The sequence below is a fragment of the Haliotis asinina genome, chromosome 12 (genome assembly GCF_037392515.1).
Source record: "Haliotis asinina isolate JCU_RB_2024 chromosome 12, JCU_Hal_asi_v2, whole genome shotgun sequence".
Taxonomy (NCBI): domain Eukaryota; kingdom Metazoa; phylum Mollusca; class Gastropoda; order Lepetellida; family Haliotidae; genus Haliotis; species Haliotis asinina.
This window is the reverse complement of record NC_090291.1, coordinates 33238463-33257186: the sequence shown is the minus strand read 5'-3', so window position 1 is coordinate 33257186 and position 18724 is coordinate 33238463. Positions and strand designations below refer to the sequence as shown.

The 18724-nt window shown below is 39.2% G+C and overlaps 1 protein-coding gene across 1 annotated transcript in view; it reads left to right on the top strand.

Annotated features, from left to right (window-relative positions):
* LOC137258540 (sal-like protein 1) overlaps positions 1–17808 on the top strand; it is a 45869-nt gene extending 28061 nt beyond the window's left edge. The window contains exons 3-4 of the mRNA XM_067796249.1: positions 1024–1140; positions 11811–17808. Of these exons, the coding sequence (XP_067652350.1) occupies positions 1024–1140; positions 11811–15082 (3389 nt within the window). The 3' untranslated portion in view covers positions 15083–17808. The remainder of the gene's footprint in view (positions 1–1023; positions 1141–11810) is intronic.
* The last annotated feature ends 916 nt before the right edge of the window (positions 17809–18724 follow it).

Below are 18724 nucleotides of genomic sequence, written 5' to 3'. Positions count from 1 at the left end.
TTCCATATTTCAGCCTGGTAGAGACCATCTGTGGAGGGGAAATATGTGTCCGATCTCGCAGGGTGTTGAAACAGGCTATCCCATGCCTAGTGAAAAACTAACTTTCATCAAATTTCCTTAGGAGGTGCTTGTTGGGGGGATCCTATGCAGCTGCCTGTGTCTGTCAGAACGGCATGGCAGGGGGGCAATCCCACCAACGAAGAGAATCATACATGATACCAAACATCACGCTTATGATTACTGTTGGAGCAGACCCTCTACATTACCCTAAGCTCGTTTCATGATCCCTGAAATTTCCAGGATCTGATCTGCTTTTCTCTTGCAGACTGTGATGTACATATGGAATGAGGACCAGGAATTGGTTATGAGTTTGTGTATTGTTTTTGGGCCATCATTACCTCTTTGAAGTCCTTTTCTCCCAGTTTTCTGTCTGCTCCGCTTCAGATTCTTGTTACTTTCCTATCTGTTCAGACATGTATATTTCTGCTGTTGAGATTCTTGTACAAGATCCAATTAGATTAATGTGTTACTTATGATTTTCACCTTTGTGGAGGTAGTTGTCCTTCAGAAAGAAGATCTCACTGAGCATTGATTTTGCATAAATATATATTATACTGCTGCCACCAAATGTTTGAACCATGATTATCTCAGAGGCCACCTACATTGGCAGATCCCCTCTATACATTCATGGAATTTCAAGAAAAGGTTCTTTTTGCAGATATGGCTTACAACAGTGATATTACCCTTTTGACAGAGCAGATATTACACTTCTGGCATAGCAGAAAGGGTTCATTCATTTTATGTCGTGTGAATCCAAAATAGGCTGTTCATTGGATGTGCCAATTCTTAGGGGTCCCCAGGAACTTCACAGAAGTCCAAACACTGAAAGATTTAACTTAGTTTTTGATTACAGAATTTTTCGATGTCTTGAAAACAGAAATTTTTCTGTCAGGAAGAAATTCATTCTGAAACTTCCGGAGTCTGCGGACTCGATCACTAAATTTTTTTTTCTAAATTTTTCAGTGCTTGAACGATCCCAGTATGCAAGCGACGACCCTTTCTTTAAGCACAAATGCCGCTTCTGTCACAAAGTGTTTGGCAGCGACAGCGCTCTGCAGATACACGTTCGGTCTCACACGGGTAGGTTGTTGTTCTGTGTAGTGGTACTGTCACAGTAATACACCATAGTCTATACTGGTGATGGGCTGGGAGGCATGTACACTCTCATACTTACACTTAGAAAATCTTCTTGCACCCATTAACACCCTCTTTGTCTATAAAAGTCATGTCATATCTAACATAATTCATTGTCTTACCATCCAACATGGAACTATTTACTTAATGTCCCACATTTTACCAATTTCAAAGTTTGGGTAGTTTTTTTTGTTGTTAAATTCCAATTAGTAAACCATTTTTCATATTGTCCTTATATTAATTTTTAATTATCGTTGAAATTATTCTTTTCTTTCTTTAGTTATGATTTTAATGATAAGTTCTTAGCCAGCCTACCAATCTTGTATCAACTGTGCAGCAGAAGAAAAATTCCTTTAAGTATAGTTGCACGAAAATATGATTTATAATCAGTATATATTTGTGAGTGTGGATCCTTGTTAGCATCTGGTTGAGGACTAGCTTGATGTTGGATCTTTTGTGTAGAAGTAGAAATGCATGCTGGGTAATATTGTGTATAGGCTTCTGTCTGTTCTCTCTACTCACCTTTATATTGGACACTAGGTAGATATTAATATAAACTAATACGTCACTGTCAAACCTGGGATAACAAACAATGTGCTGGTACAGGAATACCTCCTCATTGTATGGAGTACCTCCTGCAGCTTCAACACTGGACAAATTCTGATGTTTTTGTATATTTTTAAAACCATTTCAGTATGTAAATATAGAATTTTAATGTCCTATTTGTATGACTTTTTTTAAGATATACTAAATGGATCAAAACAATAGCATTTTTTAACCAATGACATTTGTTTCTGAATACATATTAACCTATATAGGGTCAGTTATCACCAAGATGGCTGACACCAATGAAATTCAAGACATGTATTGTCATATAGCCTGATATAAAAGACTGATCATGAATGTATTAACCTGTGTTTGTCTCAGTAAATATTAAAGCTGTAAGTTGTACTGTCAAATCCTAAACTGTGCTATATTTTATAATATACTTCAGTTCAAGGGCAAAACTTCACTGAAATTTGGAAATTTTCAAATGTAAATAATTAGGTTAGGTTAGATTTTAGAATTCTATTATAATGGCTTCTTTTTTTTAAATTTCGGTGGCTGAAATGTAACTGATTACTGAATATAGATCCTTGATATGCTGACAGAAAAGCGAAAAATAAACTAAAATCTCACTTTACACAGTTGCATTCCATCACAATGTGTAACTTCAAATAAGGAACTGTTTCAACTTAGTTTCATCCAGAACAAAGGCAAACATTTTTTAGAAATTTCCTTGTTGGTGAATTTTTGAATATGTCAAACTGATCTTCATGAATTGAAAAAGCCAAACATTAACATTAATATTGCATCCACCACATTTTCAAACCACAATCTGGATTAATTTACCAATGCAACATATTGTTACATATTCCAAGGATAAGTAACTTGGATAATATGAAAAAATCATAATATTTTGGAAATAATATCTTTAAAACAGGTAAAATAAATGTGTGGAATAAGAAATTGTAATCTGAATGGAATTTGGTCAGTGTACGTGGGTCTTCATTTAAGCTGCCATTTAAGTAAATCCTTTAATCTTCTTGTGGCTAGCTGATAAAGATTAATATTGGAATTCTTGTCCATGGATATGTGAAGGAATTCCTATTCTTTCCAAAACAAGCCAATATACATTTAAACTGTGAACAAAGACTAAGAATATAAAATCCAGTACCAGTTAATAACTCATGTAAAAGTCTTGTATTGGTTTTAAATTAGCCTATTATGATGAATTTAAATTTTGAGATTAGTGTTAAAAGCTAATTGGTTTTAATGTCTGACATTTGATGCAAGAATGAAACAAAAACAAAGATGTTTGGAAAACTTGCCCAGGTGTATCTGTTTGGCTTGATATGAAAAGATGGTGATCTTTTGCTAGCAAAGCTGTTTGCCTCTGGGGTTGTCGAGGATGTGGTTTGACAAAAAATTCTGATCCTAATGGGAATATGTGGAATAAGGGTGGAGAACATGAGTTTGTTCATGTAGTGAGAGGATGTTTTTAACAATGTTTAGTCACATCGTAAATGCAAACAAATCTCACCTTCATGTATGCAGTGATTTGGGGGTCCTGTCAGCCTGCCAAAGTTTAGCTTATTAGGCGTGCAACCTTTTTGACACCTCGACAAAATGGGTGGGCGGATTTCAGGGAGATCACTTTTGTCCTATGGAGTTTGATTTTCATACTTAAAGAGGTGTCGAAAATTTGTGCAAATTTTGCTGGAAAGTATATCACCAATTATCCTCAGCCGGCAAGCTCAGGACCACCTCCGGGCACTTTGAGTAAAGCGTGCTTGATACACCTATTCATAAACATGGCCAGGTGAAAGCAGAAGTTCTTTTCAAAATGAGGCCTTCAAACACATCAGAATACGCTCAATGCAAAACCACTAAGTCAACACCTGGGACACAGCGCGAAAACCTGACCAAGATTCACAAATCTTGTATACCATAGGTTGTGCGACACATGGCCTGAAAAAAGGCTAAGATCTTAATGAGGTACTCCATGTTAAAAAGTACATGGAACTAGTGAGCGAACAAACTCCTCCATAATCAAAATGAAAAAGAGGCCAGCCAAGTGACAAGAGCTTGCTTAATATGTCCGTTCTCATTTTCAAACAATTTACAGCAAAATACCACCTCCCCAGTTTAGACTGAGGCTATGCCGAATGAATACCATGTGTAAATGTATTTTTCAACTACACCTCTAGAACAAATACTACAAAATATCAAATGCGACGCGGGACACGAGTGATGAAAAGATTTGGCTTTGCGGGTACCAGGATGGATTTTTCGCACATTCCAATCAGCGACACAGAACAGACTGCTAAGTACCCCGTGTGTTAGAAATTAGTACATTGTGTTTACTCAATTAACGATGCATCAAAATTCTGAAGCTAAGCTCATTCCAAGCCCATTTCTGAAGAAACAAAGGTTTTTCTGAGGCCATTTCATCTTGTAAATGTAAAACCCTGCCCCTTTACTTCATTCCGTGACCTTTTTCAGTGAAATGCTAATGTATCCCTCGTCATGACTATGTATTTTACAGGAAGATAGTCATGTCACATATTGACACACAGATGTCAAGTAAACATGTATGACAATTGGACATTTGGAAATTTGCACCAACATGGCCTTCACTAATCCCTTGCTGAAGTATAGTAGCTCAATTTCTGTTTGGTTCTGCAAACTTCCACTAAATAGGACAGGAGAAAGGAGGAGGCTGATAAATGGCATTTGTAAGCCACATTATGTGACAAGAATTTCAATGAAATTGATATTTACATCATCTCTTTACACTGTAAATATTCTCTACCAGGTGGGAAATTATTCATGGCCAATTAAATTTGTTTAGTTTAATATATGAAAACACTGATACTTTGTTAACGAGATAAGATGTGTAAATAGAAGTAATGTCAAAATAAGTAAGGACATATGGATTGAAATTTACAATACACACAAAAACATGCACTAAAGCTATGTTTGTGAGATAAGTATTAAGAAATGGAGGGCATTCCAAAGTAAAGTAAAAGAAAATGATTTGAAAGGTACACAATATAAACATTAACGTCTTGTTTGAAAAGTATTAGAAACTGACAGACATTTTCAGGTAAATTACAGGCAATGAAGTGAAACATACACAAAATAAACATTGAAGTTTTTGTTGGATAAGTATTATAAAATAAAGTGTCAGAGTCAAGAAATGATTTATGGATTCTCATGCATACAAAAGAAACATTGAAGTTTTGTTAGAGATAAGTATTAGAAATTGAAGGCTTTACAATGTAAAGTTCAGAAGAGGAACGTAAATGAATTGAAATATACACAAAATAAATATTAGAGCTCATTGATAAGTATTAGAAAATGAAAGAAGTTTCAAAGTGAAGATGTTAAGTAAAGATAAATGAATTGAGATGTTGTTCAGGTCAGGTACATTTATATTAAAGTACTGCTCCTTCATACTTGTGAGCTGTGGATTTGACTTGCTGGACAGACTTTCAATCTACTGCAGTTCTAAATGCTATGTGAGGAGGATTTTGTCAATGAAATAAATTCTAGACCTGGAAAACCATTTAGATTTCAGCCTCTCAGAACTCTGAGGAGAGAGATGATGCTTAATCCAATCTCTAAAGTCATATATTAGTGAAATGAGGGGAAGGAAAGTCGAGCATACGTGCCACGGGGTGTGATTATTTTCCAGATAATGTTGAAACGTATGTAATTGAAATGGTTACAATAACTTTTAGCTGATGTGAAATGTCATTTAAATGAACAGGTAAAGAAATATACGAAGGAGAGACCTTTAATGTCAAGGAACATAATTATATTAAGAATAACATCAGTAAATAAACTGGTGTAAATGTTGATTAAAAATGGAAAATATAAAATATGAACAAACTATCATATGTGCATCCAAATTGTTTCGTAATGAACTGATAAGATAAGATATTTTATTGCATAGCATTCCATTATAGCACAGTGGCAATATTTTATAAACTACACTTATAAATATAAAAGGTACAAATGAATTAAAAACTAAAGCAAACCACCACATGATCCAAATAAACAAGTAAATAACCATGTATACTCATATACAGAACTAAACTGATATAATATGAGTACAAATATGTTTATGAACATTTTTGCAAATCTACTAATGTAAATGTTGATGAAACATTACTCATTATGCATGATGAATAAAAAACCCTCATACATTTATCAGATTGATTCAAAAATTAATATGAATTAAACCTGAAAATATTTTCGTGTCTTCCACAGCTGGGGATTTTCCTAGGCTGGCCTGGGCAGTGTTATGTTCTCCTTATAATACACCATAGATACAGCAACACATTAAAGTACATGATACATTAGTGAGCTGGATTCACAGTCTGGTCCTAATGGACATTGGTCAGTGAGGAAGCACCAGTAGGGTCATTATCTCAGTATTTCTGATATACATCTGGGCTGAAATGACCACTGGTGAGACGGATGGACATATGAGGAGGGAGGTCATTCATTCCTCCACAGGGCCATTGATAGTCATGACTTGTAACCCTTTCATATTGCCTGCATTCATCAGTAGCTGCTGCTGCAGTAAACTTCCTAGTAGAGTTACAGGAACCACTGTTCAAGAATATTTGTACTGCTATGTAAAAAGTATTTTTTATGGTCAATCATTTGTAAAGTTTTAAACTTTGCTGCAGAACATTCCTAACAGAGGTACAGAACCAAATATTTGAATTACTGTTTTGAACTTAGCTACAGTCCAGTTAGTAGAGTTGCTGAAAGAAATGTTCAAAAATAGCAGAATCACTGTATAAAAAGTTTTTATGTATTCCATAGTTCAGTTTAACCTTCGGGTTCTGAAATGAACTTCTTTAATCTCCAATAATGCTGAAACACTTTTAAAACAGTGGAGTTTTGAGTCTTGATAAGTAACAAATGTCTTGAAGTGTATGTCCAGGGATGGCAATGTAAATGAACATTCTAACATAGCAAGGGCATTGTATTGCTGCTGTCCTTCAGGCATCAGTACCAAATACCACAATACCAAATACCCCAATACCAAACACCAGTTCTCTTGTTTTCTGTCAGTTCACTTCCCATTTTTCATTTTCCTATTGTCTCAATACAGATTGTCCATTTTTGGCATTTATCTGAATACATGTTGAAGATCGAAGGATCTCAACAAAACAGTAATTAAATAGTATCATTTCTGGTTTTATGTAAATACAATTGTAAGCAGAAATACATTTGGGTGGGAGAAGACCAGTGATTTATCTGCGGTAATCTTTTGACACTTTCACTACATTACTTGATCGGTCTGGTGTCAGAGGAGGGATTTTCCAGAGATTTTGCTTCATGGACAAAAGACCCGTTCAAATGATTGCCAAACGCTCTTCTTTATGGTGCTAGGCTTATGACTGTTAGTATTAGAGAATCTTCTCTGGTGGCACACATATTTCATCCTCTTTTATTCTCCCATCTCAGACCCCTTAAGCTTTTGAAACTCAAATAGGTCAGGGAATTGCATAACAGAGTTTAAACCTCACTACAGCTTTTTGTGGCGAGATCACTGAGGCAAGGAAATTGGAGAAAGCGATATTTGTCCATGAAACGTTTCCATTGTCCGAGACAGGTCTGTGTAGGCTCATGGTGTAAGTGGCCATTGTGTCCAGCCCTCGGACAGCCACAATAATCAATTGGTCGCACCAAAATGGTCAGTCCTGTATTTAATATGAATGCCCATCTTGAAGGATCACGGATTAGCCGTTAATTATGTCTCATATGCATTACTTGACACACGCAGACAAATATGGGAGTGGAGGTGAGTTGCAGGGCTAATGAAACATTAGGAGGGGCGTCTTTGGTGAAGAACAATCCAGGAAGTCATGTGAAAGGTTCTAAGAGGTCCCTGTGTTGATAAGATGGACTGATCAAGCCAAGGCAAGATAATAACCCAATGTTGAAATCCCCTTGACCAACACGAGGAGATGTCTCATCAATGCAATTAAACAGTTGGCTCTTCTTTTGGCGATCTATACTTATGATATGAAATGGCATTGACAGCCTACTCATGAATAATGTAAGGGATTGTTCGAGATTAGGGGTTGTCTGTCATCTCATTTGATGATTAGCAGATTAATTTTTGTGATGAAATGTATAAAGTTGACACCTTTTAACAGACGCCTCAAATTTAATATTATTTTTTGGCATTGTAAATATCATTTTTCTCCATGAAGGGACGGTTTTAGTTATCAAATTTCTGTACTGTCCTATAAATTAACCTGTTTGGATTTTAATTAAGGTTCTTTTCTTTAATGCTTGATTTATGAAGTATTTGTCATGTCTCGTATTACCTAGAGACTGACTGACTCAGCCCTTTTCCAATTAAATCTTTGAGCCTTTGTGTGCCCTTTCTATTGAAACATCCCCATTTAAACTCTTTACCCGAGCAGCTAACAGAAATGATCATTGTGAATTTATTGCATAAACCTCCTTCACACTCTAAAAATTGAATTGCAAAATGTACCATTGTCTGTGGTATTGCTATCAGTTACCTTTCTCACCATGACGGGAGTTCATTCTATTCCTTGCTGTCCGATCCCAACACTTTCTTGTCATCTTATACTCTGAATAATCCCCGATGTCCACTCTGAGACAAATGATCCATGATCTTGGGATGTCACTGCTATCTGCTCAGACATGTCCTACTGTTGCTTGCCACTCATACTCCTGACTCAGGTCAGTAGCTGCTGACTTATGTTCAGTTGACACATGTTTTACCCCATACACCCAAGGTTTTCTGTAATGATTCTAGTCCTGATCTTTGTCTTTTGAATCCACCCTGATATCTGTTGTCTGTGTCCATGTGTCCATCTGTCTTCATGTCTGAAAACAAGGATCCATTAAGTCATATGCTTCCAGACCACACAGACACATATTGTCCTCACCCAGACCCAGTTCTTTTAGCACCCAGACCTCATAAATGCATCACACCTTTAATCCTCAGTCCACATCTTTGACTTAGCAAACCAATACCCCAGTCACTGCACCTCCTCCTTGAACCCATAGAGCCCTATCTCTAGCTCAAACCAGGGAAAAGTGGGCTTCTACCCCCATTTACCACGCCTACACCTGGGATCAAGGGCACTAACACCCCTTGTCACCATACCCAGATCCCAGTACCTTAGGACTCAGTCAGTCTCACCTAGGAAGCCCACACCCCCAGTCTTACCCAGGACAATGTGAGGTCACTCCCCTAGTCCACATCCAAGACCCTGCAAGCCTACACCCTTAGTCCCCACAGTTGAGAGCTCCACCCTTGGGCAGTGTTGTTCACAGGAGCACCCTGGTGGTGCTGCCTCGTTATCACAGGCAATGTGCCTGACTCTTCCTCTCTTCACACAATTCATAATGTTCCACCAGGCTCCCAGAAATGTGATACAGGCTCACAACTTTCTTGTTCAGCACCGATTTCCTTCTTTACAAACTCCCCTCCATCTGTCAGAAAGCACTTTCATTGACATTTTCACCCTGGGCTAAGCAGATTTTGAACAGAGTGTGATAAATTAAATGTCACAATCAAAGTGTCTAACTCTGAGATTTTTACTGGACAAAAAAAGTGTCTTTAGTTTGCAGGTGCTTCTTGTGTTTGCAACGAGTGACAACATGAACTAAGTATGACGAGCTGAGGTGGCATCAGGGCCTAGTATGTTCCCAATACCAGCCATAGTTATACAACCAGATGGAAGAAATCATATGGGAATTGTCATTAGCTATTGGTAGACATGAAAGCTGCACCATAAAAATGCCATGCATGTTTTATGTATTGAAGGAGTGGAACGAGCCTATTAGTGTGTAGTAAAGATGAGAATGGAGAAATGGGCAGACTGAAAGTCAAGTTTACTTACAGGAGAGAACCGTGTCCACAGTCATAAATACTGTACCGTAGTCTACATAAAAACAACTCTTCGTTCCATTCTGCCTTTAAGCTGTTTCAAAGGAACATGTCATCTTGCAAAATTATCTCTATTTTATAATTATCTATATCTATAATTATTTTCTTGAAGCCTATGTTATTTCATTATTTTCAAACATGCCTCAAAATAAGATATTGATCAAAAGTCACATTTTAAATCTTGATTTAATTAAATTAAAACTTTGAAAGAGTGTTATCTTCAAAATCAAACTTTATATGAAGAAAAATATCAGCTCTTATTGAATTCCAAGAAAAAGAATGATGTAATGAGTAAGAATAAAGGAGCTTCAAATATGACTAGGAAGTAAATTACAGTGGTCGGTATCTGTGATCTTCCGACTCTACACCTTGTCTCATTTCCCGAGAAGCCTTCCAGGACATATGATATGGATAGCCCATGGAATGATTCAGTAGTTACCACAGTTTAGTTGATAATGTATTCCTCATGATGATTAATACAAAGTGTCAGACCGAATGAAAGTAATATGTCTCAGGACGACTTCTCTCATGTGTTAGTTCTTGTTTTGTCATGCATAGCTTCAGCCAGATGAGATACAAACATTACGCACATTATCCGCCATCATTCTTAATGTTGTTGTCATTAATTAGAAGTAATTACATTGGTGGGGTTAGTTTTGGGTTAATTGGTGATATTCTGGTTTTTATGGAGGAAAACGGATCCAGATCTCTCAGTGGGTTGAAATGTTTGGAATATTTGAATCTGTGTGGAGTAAATGATTATGAGGAAATTAAATAAATATAAAGTAGGCAGCTGATACCAGTTAGAGATATTTACCTGTAAGTTGTATTGTAAAAACATATGGTGTTTGTACACATGTGGATAGTTGGTTGTTAGGAAAGCATTAGCAAGACTAACAAGCAGCATGCGGACTGTTAGCAGGACCTCACAGGATAATGGCGTGCGCCGATGAGGGCCGATGAGTGAAGTCTGTACCACACGTGCTCTTGTCACGTTGTGCCAAACTACAATAAACCAAAATAAAGCTATAGATGAAATATTATTTCTATAAATATTGCAAAAGCAAGAAAAATGAGAACCGTGTGTGAGAAGTCATCAAAAAGATATTAATAGAGAGAGGCTGAATTCTGATGCTTGCACACCGAGTGCTCAGGTAGGGGGTGTTTGTAGAAATGATTTGCGAGTGTTTAATGAGGTTGAGAAGTGAAAAGAGAAGGCTGGTGTATTACACATAGATAAAAAATATTTTGATGGTTGGTGGAAGAAGGAGGATATGGTGATGGACTAACGAATGGCAAGATGAGGGGACTGATGGGTTGTCGTTGGTGGCAACATTGGCAGCGCAGCGGCACGACTGACAGCCGTTTGGTTGTTAGGCATGCCATGGAGGCTACAAATATTGTATATGGCAGGAAGAGTTTATGGATGCAGTAGTGTGCATTCCTCCTGTCAGAGAACCTCCAAGGCAGTTTGCAGATTGTAAGCGAAGTCAAAAAGCAAATTTTTGGCAGTAATTTCATCCAGACAAACAAACCCTGCCTGCCAGAAGCCTAGGCCATTATTCCCTCTCTCTGAAATTGAGCATTAACCATGGTGTCATGTGCAGAATTGCCCCAGTATATCAAAACTTGGAGTTGAAATGCCTGCTCGTCATTTATGTGAAAGCCCTGTATGTAATTAGTTGTGCGATAGAGAAGTGACATGAGATGGAAGGAGAGGCTGGGAGAGGCAACCTCTTCAGCTCGGATGTCAGGCCAGGTGTGCCCAGACAAACACTACTTATTATTCTGTGCTCCTATTTCTTATACTTGCCTTGGCTTCATGTCTGCCCTTCTGAATCCCGATCCCCCTGACATAATTCTTACATTAACATTGCATGCTCTTTAGTTGCTTCCTTAACACCATCTGTATATGTCAATACATTTGCTGCATATCTCAGTATAAGGCCAGATATGAAAATGTGACATTATTTGCAATGATTTAGCACAAATATTTTATATGCAAATATTTTAATATGAAATATTTTTGATTACTTAATTTAAATGTGATGTTATTAACTATTTTGAATTTTTAACATATATCCTCAATTCTTATCATTGTTGTTTATGTTTTCAGGTGAAAGACCTTTCAAATGCAATATCTGTGGAAACAGATTCTCCACTCGAGGCAACTTGAAAGTGCACTTTGAACGTCATAAGGCCAAGTACCCGCATGCCAAGATGAATCCTCATCCTCAGCCAGAGCATCTTGAGCGCCCAATGCCAATGCTTACTCCCTTTGGAGTACCCCAGATGCCGACAGTCCCAACCTCCATGCCACTGCCTCCAGGTTTGATGTCGCCACCAGTCACAGCATCACTTCCCATGAGCTCCCTGGGAATGCTCATGCCATCGCCACCAATCCCAGTTGCTCCACGGCCTCCACCACCAAAATCATCTGATTCTGAATCAAAGTCGAAGGACAAACCTCACTCTAGTCCTCCTCCTGCTAGTGAGGCCTCCTCTCAGAAAAGCCCACCCGAAGATAGTTCACGCAATGTCAAGTCTTCCTTGGCTCCTCCTTTGCCATCTTTAACCTCTACAAACAGTACGCCAAGCACTCCAAGTATCTCAAGCTCTCACTTGATGCCAAGTATGAAGCTGCCTAGTCCTTCAATGTCAACCCACAGTGCAACTCACAGTGCCATGCCCAGCTACAGCTTGCCAGCCACCCCGACCAGTTTCCCTTTGCCATCCCCACTGGCATCCAACATGCCATTAGGAGTAATGGCAACTCCCTTTGGACCACTGCCACCTCCACCACCACCACCTCCTCCACCGAGTACCCAAGGAGACATGTTTAGAAACTCTATTCTGCCAACTAAGACTATAGAACCTACTGAAGATCTGGAGAGATATATGGAGTGCACCAAATCTGAGACCTCAAAACTAGAACAGCTTGTAAAGAACATTGAACAGAAGATCACTGACCCGAACCAGTGTGTTATATGCCATAGAGTACTTAGCTGTAAGTCAGCCCTTCAGATGCATTATCGTATTCACACTGGAGAAAGGCCATTCAGATGCAAGATCTGCAGCAGATCCTTCACTACCAAGGGTAATCTGAAGACGCACATGGGTGTACACAGATCCAAGCCCCCACTTCGGATGATGCACCAATGTCCAGTCTGCCATAAACAATTCACCAACTTGCTTGTTCTTCAACAGCACATTAGGATGCACACTGGTGAACCAGTGCATGAAATGAACCATGCTGCCTTGTACAGGCACCCTGACTGGGCCCCCAAACCTCCAGAATTTGGGAAGATGTTTGACCACAAACCATTTGACTTATCCCAGCCCCAAGGAGAAGGAAAAGAACTGGACCTCAGTCGGAGTGGCTCCTATTGTGGCAGTGAAATGATGGATTCATATGGCCCTAACTCTCAGGAAGATGATGACTTTCGCTCTGAAAATGATGTAAATGATGAAGAATTAGACATGGAAGAAGGCATGGATGACCCCAGAAATGACATTGTGGAGGATGCTGAGATGATGGATGAGAAAGATGACTTTGATGAACCATCGGATGAAAACATACTATCTGAACAGCCCCAAGAGGGAGAAAGACCGAATTCTGCTGCATCCAGAACATCCCCTCCAAGGGAAACATCTAGTCCAAACCCAAACCTGAATCCTTCATCAAGACCTGAAAGCAGAGGTACACCGGTTATCACAAGCTCCTTTTCTAGTCCATACTACAACACTTCTCTGGCTGCACTTGAAGAGAGAGTGAAAGCTATTGATAGTCAAATGGCTCAGGCTTCCTTTGAACGATTCCGCAATAGCATGGGACTAGGTCACAGCCCTGGACTGATGACCAAACTACCATCCAGCTACCCTTACCAGAACGGTGATAGGTCTCCAGGTACATCTCCAAGAAGTCCTTCTATATCTGAGGCTGGGTCAGAGGGAAGCAACATGAGAGATGACCAGCCACATGGCTACAATCCTGATGCTCCTCTGCCCTTTGGATTTCCCATGATGGGCTACGGTGATCTCAGATCTGGCACAGAGAAACGTAACACCACATGCAACATTTGCTTCAAGACATTTGCCTGTCGGAGTGCACTTGACATTCATTATAGAAGTCACACCAAAGAACGCCCCTTCAAGTGTGATGTCTGTGACAGAAGTTTCTCCACCAGAGGAAACATGAGGCAGCACATGCTCACACACAAGATTCGGGATCTGCCATCTCAATCCTTCACGGGTAACAGTAGCGACAGCCAGAGTGGCTGTACCAAAAGTGAGCCATCATCACCCCGGGGCCCTAGTCCTGATGAATCCACTTCAGTAGCCAAGGCTGAATCTCAACCCAAATCTGAAACCCCACCACCAACTTCAGCACCCACTTTAAGCAATAACAATGATGAAAGTCACAATAATAACAACAATAACAACAAGAGTCCTCAGCACTCCACCACTCCAGTGACCTCTCAATCAATGATGAACCACAACAGTAACAGCTCAGACAGCTCTCAATTTTCCCGCAGGACAGGCCCCAAACATCAATGTATGACCTGCATGAAAACATTTTCGAGCGCCAGTGCACTTCAGATCCACACCAGAACACATACTGGAGACAAACCCTTCAAGTGTACAGTCTGTGGGAAGGCCTTCACCACTAAAGGCAATCTGAAGGTCCACATGGGAACACACATGTGGAGCAACAGCCCTTCAAGAAGAGGCAGGAGGATGTCCATTGAGCCACCCTTCATGCTGTCTCATGTCAAGGACAATCCATTCCTTGCTGGCTTTCACCGCCCCCCAGAGTTCTACTTTCAGTACCCTCCTTTCATGAATGGCTTGCCCCCTCAGAAAATGAATGAGATTTCTGTTATACAGAGTGTGAATGGTGGCATGAATCATCAGTACCCACCGATGCATCAGCCTGGCATGGGCTTTGGCGTCAAGGCAGAACAAAAGGAATCGGAACGTGAACATGAACGAGAACGAGAACGAGAACGAGAGCGGCATCTTAGTGATGGCCGGGGAAGTGAGAAAGATGTGGATGTTAGCAGGGAAACCAGAGACAATGTATCAAATGGTGGCTGTAGCCCTAGTGAATCAAAACACATTTTATCTTCAGGAGAACTAGATTTGAGCATGAGATCCTCCTCATCGGCTTCAGCCAACTCAAGCTCACTCTCTTCTCCTCATAGTAAGGAGTCACCCAATGACTCAAGCCCTTACTCTTCTCAGGCCTGGCTATGGAAAGCTGGCAGTTGCCACTTCTGTAATCAGACCTTCCAATCTCAGGCTGCTCTAGAACAACATATACAAACTCAGCACGTTCCAACATCCCATGTGACCGGAACAGACTCTCATAAAGCGCTTGTGGCATAGTCCGTGATATAACATACTAGCTTGAGTGTGACATGAATATTGTGCTTAGCTAGAAACATTCCAGTGTCAGTGACTGTGTTGTGGTGTATGGTTGAGCAGCTGTAGATCATTGCAGATCTTTCAATGTGACAAACTGTGTGCTGCAGTAGACTGAATGGCTACTGCTTCTATTGAAGCAGGTCCTGCAGGATGTCCTCAGTGCTGCTGGGTCTTCTATTCCTGTGTTCCTCAATGGTGACCTGTGAGCAGGATTTGTAGGAGGACCTGGATGAAGGTCCAAGGTTGCAGTGCTGAGTCCTTGTTTATCATCGTGACCCATCATTGTCATCTTCACGTGACAAGGTTGTGACATCAACTTGTGACATTATGTTGTTGACTTAGTGATCATCTTGTTTTTACTCAAATGAGAAAATCCTACAAACAGTGATGTTTTTTTAACTTTGAACAGTGAACATGTGGATTTAGAGGTCAGTGAACTTGATACCAGATGCCATAGTAAATCATTGATCCCTCATTGCTACTTAAAGACATTGAAGCCAGTTCATTGCCGATCGCATTTCTGCTCTGTTTACAGGGCCTCATGTGTGCTTAATATTTCTTCTTGTTATCTACTGTTCTGCAGCATTAATCTATCAGTTAGGATTAAGTGGTAGTGTAGACTCATGTACTTACAATCTTGTTATGTTTATGTCTTGAACTGACATGAATGAATGTAATTATTATTTGTACATAATTTATACATGTTCTAGTCGGATCGAAACATCTAATCAATATGGAATCAAAACCATTTTTGGTTGTAACTGTTTTTGCCAATAGGGATCACATCTCTACCTCCCCTTTTGACACTCTTCAATGTTTGGAGTTAAATATTTTTGTGTTCATATGCGGCAAACCAACTTAAGTCAGTTTTTTTTTCACAAAAATACTTACAGTGCATTATTTTTATAATCTTGAACACGTTCTACTTATTTGATTTGTTTGGTTTGTGAATCTTACTTAAGATTTTGTTTTTAATACCACAATCAAATGGTTTAATGGTCCTCTCCTACTTACAGATTTTGCAACTTTTATGATGCACAGTTTATTTTGGATTCTCAGTCAATGTGATATGTAAACTGCATCCAAGGAGCTAGACTTTGAGATGAGGTAATTTTTACCAGTGTGTGTTGCTAAGTTATCTCAGCCACGGTGATGCAATCTGAATCCTTTTGACATATTTGTTGACTGAATATCCATGTTTCAGAATTCTTGTTATAATCTATAATCCGTTCAAATATTATTAATCACCAAAGATTTTGTTGATTTTATTTCATTGTCAGAATATATCAATCATTTTTGAGTATTTTTAGTATTACCATGGCTACAGCATTTTGTAAGCCATGCCTATGCAAACAACCAAAGACGTAAGTCAGTCTACATTGCTTTTTGTCAGCTTTTGTTATTTTGATATGACACTGTTCTCTTTGTGTTTCGTCCAGTCAGCTGGCTGAAAAAATAAATGTTGTGTTACAAATAGCATGGACATGTTCAGTGTGTGAAATGCTGAGAGCAGGTTGGTGCTATGTGGCCATTGCTTGGGGAAAAACTTACCACTACTTATATGTTATTTGGCGATGTACTATTTTTCATTCTTGTTAACCTTGTTAAATGTTTGTAGAATAGTCTTCCATTAAAAACAGTGTCTAAATGTATATTGAAAAAAGTCTATAGCACCTTTCTGTTACTTGTTAATCAAAATCTTCTACGAAACAACCAGGGTTAAGGTGCCATAACACATTTCTTGGTAGAAGTAGATTTTGTCGCTTCTTGTACTTTTTGTAGCACTTGTTTGTTTATTTTGCTTTTTGCCTTGATGATCTGTGATAGTCGCTAAGAAATCCGTACTTACGTTTTCCACCATTGCATATGTTGAAGTCAACTTTTTTGAGTGGTTTCCATTCATTCTTATTGAGATCTGGAAGGAAGTCTGGCTGTTTTTTGGTACTTAAACCTTCCCCTGCCTGTAACAGAAAAACTCCGTCATTCTAACACACGGAGAGTATTGGCTGTACTCGTCATGAAATCACAGTTTCTTAGTCCGAGCTACGAACCCACTGAACTCCTGTCCATTAGTTAAGCTAGAGCTGATTTTGTTGTGGAAGAGGCATATCAATTTTCTTTTCTCCAACGCCTGGCCGCCCGTCCATGGTTCCGAAATCCATTAAACTAGGACGTTCTTTTGTGTTCTGATTTGAGAAACATATCACCAGTATCGAATTTTGATCGTGGAATCTAAACGGCAGAAGACAACGAAAGAGAACACAACTTGAAATGGCTGTGAGCCTTTTGAACTACGCAAGACAAATAATACCTCTTTACCCCCGAAGACTATACACAGACATGTTATTGTGTTTGGCCTCGTATATTTTAACCATTTTAATTTTTCCAACATGATATTTTTTGCTTCGAAGGCATTTTGTTCGGCAATGGCAATCTAAGACACCCACAAATTGTATATAGTTTGTAGATATGGTCTTTTGAGATATTTCGGCTCTATTGCACGGTATGGTTTACCAGTGGAAATTTTTATGTTTGGTAAATTCTTCTGTTTGCGTTCCTTCATTCTTTGACCTTTCGTTTATCTTCTCTTGAGTTAGAAAGTTAACTTTGTCTCTTAAAGAGGGAGGCAGTAGGATATAGCTTTATATTTTGTCATATGAAAAATAAACCATTGTTCACTATTCAAATGCAGCTTTTGTGATGTGTTACTGCGTGTTTGTGTCGTGCGAATGGAAGATGCAAGTGTTTCAAGAGCTACCGACACTGTACCATTGGCGTCTAGTGTAGCGTGAGTTCTGTTCACCTTGGGGCGGCCGGGGTAGCCTAGTGGTTAAAACGTTCACTTGTCACTCCGAAAAACCGGTTTGACTCCTCACATGGGTAGAGTGTGTGAAGCCCATTATTGTTGTCCTTTTCTGTGATAGTGGTGGAATAGTGTTAAAAGTCGCGTAAACCTTACTTCGTGGAATACTTGCATGGGTTTATTCATGACATTGCAAGACTGGACATGATAATTTTAGGTCGGCAATCTCGGAGGCTCATTGAAATCAGGTGGTAAATACATCTGCAAATACAAATATAAATGGCAAGCAGATCCCCAACACGGACAAATCACTTCCTGACGAAGAACGACCAGCCTTAAAGTTTCTCGGTCCGATATGCTTATACCATTTTCTTTGATAACACACGCCACCAGTGTGAGTGATGAAGATATACGAGCAGACGATGGATAAAGGTGTGTATGTCCTATTGCCGTGCAGATGTAGTCTATGGATGAATAATATGATTTAGGGTGGTCGTGTTGGTCTGTAATCACTACGTGGGAAGGTCTGGCACAAATGAAGATTTTGTAATTTGAGTTCGGAAAACAATTTATCTCTTGGTGAAGGTGCTGAAACCAGCGGAACACTTCACGACTCTCGTCAGTTTTCAGATATTACAAAGTGAAGGAGCGAGTTTGCCTCCGCACTTACCAATATTCTAGGTAGATGGCGGCGACCTGTAAATAAACGAATCTAGATCAGACAATTCAGTGATCAACAACATTAGCATCGATCTACGCAAGTGGGATACGATAGCATGTCTCAACTAAGTTAGCTATTC